This window comes from Chinchilla lanigera, unplaced genomic scaffold, assembly GCF_000276665.1.
Source record: "Chinchilla lanigera isolate Chin_1 unplaced genomic scaffold, ChiLan1.0 scaffold00141, whole genome shotgun sequence".
Classification (NCBI taxonomy): Eukaryota; Metazoa; Chordata; class Mammalia; order Rodentia; family Chinchillidae; genus Chinchilla; species Chinchilla lanigera.
In genome coordinates this window covers 1,215,264-1,217,082 of record NW_004955542.1, presented here as the reverse complement: position 1 = coordinate 1,217,082, position 1,819 = coordinate 1,215,264, and the positions used below count along the sequence as shown (strand labels likewise).

The following is a 1,819-nucleotide window of genomic DNA, read 5'->3' as shown; positions in this document are numbered from 1 at the left end:
GCCCCCAGAGCCCTGGCCGACTTCTTCTCTTCCTCTAAAGTCATCAGCTTTGGAGCCTGTGCAACACAGTTGTTTTTCTGGTCCCTCCTCGGTACCACAGAGGTTTTACTTCTGGCTGTGATGGCCTATGACCGCTTCTTGGCCATCTGCAGCCCCCTGCGTTACCCCATGACCATGTCCCCCACAATGTGTGCCTGCCTTGTTCTGGGCTCCTACTGCGGAGGCTGCCTCAACTCCATCCTGCAGACCAGCCTCACATTCCAGCTCCCCTTCTGCAGCTCCAACCGTATCAACCACTTCTTCTGTGACGTGTCCCCTCTGCTGCAGCTGGCTTGTGCTGACACGACTCTCAATGAACTGCTCATGTTTAGTGTCTGTGGCTTCATTGCAGTGAGTTGTACAGTAATAGTCCTGGTGTCCTATGGCTACATCACAGTGACCGTCCTCAGGATGCACTCAGGAACCAGAGGACAAAAGATCTTTTCCACCTGTGGCTCTCACCTTACAGCTGTGTGCTTGTTTTATGGAACCCTCATTGTCATCTATGCACAGCCAGGGGATGTGGAGTCCACAGAGCAGGGCAAGGTGGTCTCCATCTTCTACACGCAGGTCATCCCCATGCTCAACCCCCTCATCTACAGTCTGAGGAACAAGGACGTGAAGGACGCCCTGCGGAGGCTGGGACAGAGACGGCCAGACCTGTGATGGGCTGGCTGGAGAGAGACAGTGTCCTGGAGAAGAGGAGAGGGTGGGAGGGTACTGCATGTCACGCTTCCTGTCTCAAAAACAGCTTGTGTGAGTTCTGAGTCATCCTTGTTCACTTGTGATTTTTCTTACTTCTTTCCATCCTTCTCTCCAGCTTCTATTCTTCCTAAAAGTATGTCATTAACCAGGCTTTCATCAAATGTGTTGTTTTTCCACCACAAAAATAGTGGTCCAGGGATAGAGTACACCAAAACCTCATACCTTTTGGTAACACACTGAGAAGATGATGGGTCAGGGAGCTCTTGACATGGGAACCAGTGTCAATGTCTTCTAGTTCAGACAGAAGAATTTGACCTTCAGAATGACATTTTCCTTTTTCCTCATCACTGAATCTAATATCAATCTGTCTAGGAAATCCTACACTGAGCATCCTAGATTGGGACCCTTAGAAACTGTATTTGTGACCACCCTCAGATGGTCTGGGGTCACCATACCTAACGCAGGAGAGCTTGAGCAATGTGCTTCTTTCTCACTTTAGCATGCCGGCTGCTCCCCGCTTCCCTGTGCTCATGATGCTACCTCGTCCACCAGGTCAGGACAGTGTCCTTGCTGCTGCCTGAGTTGCACATCACAGACCTGGCACCCCAACATCTGTTTAACTTTTAGCTAGGGACCCAGGTAAAACTACATGGCTTCCTGGCCCTCACATCCTTCTAAGCAGCCGAGTTGCTCTTGACCATAGCAAATGCTGCTGTTCTTCCGATGAAGAATGTAGTTGACATTCTGATGTGTTTAGCATAAAGAAGAGTGGGGAAGGAATAGTGTCATTTTTTGATGTCCAGTTCCTTTGCTGACTCTGCTTTGTCCTGCATTGCCTGAAGGGCCAGATCCACAACCAGGATAAACCTACACCCCACACCCATTCTCATGCCTAGCCCACACCCTAGCTTCAAGTCCTTTGGCTTCCTTTATACATGTCCATTTTCTAGAGCTGACCACTCCATGGTCAACACCAGGAAGCTGTACTCTTCATGTGGAGAGGTCTGTGTCTCAGATCCCAGTCTTCAGTCTCCCTGATCTCCCTTCTCTGGACATCTGTGGGAAGAGAATACAA

At 49.9% G+C, this 1,819-nt stretch overlaps 1 protein-coding gene across 1 annotated transcript in view; it reads left to right on the top strand.

Moving 5' to 3' along the window:
- The window catches only part of LOC102013545 (olfactory receptor 12-like), a gene marked incomplete at its 5' end in the record, with an annotated part of 2,856 nt that extends 2,151 nt beyond the window's left edge, over window positions 1-705 (top strand). Inside the window, one exon of the mRNA XM_005411243.2 lies at window positions 1-705. Coding sequence (XP_005411300.2) covers window positions 1-705 — 705 coding nt within the window.
- Between the last annotated feature and the right edge of the window lie 1,114 nt (window positions 706-1,819).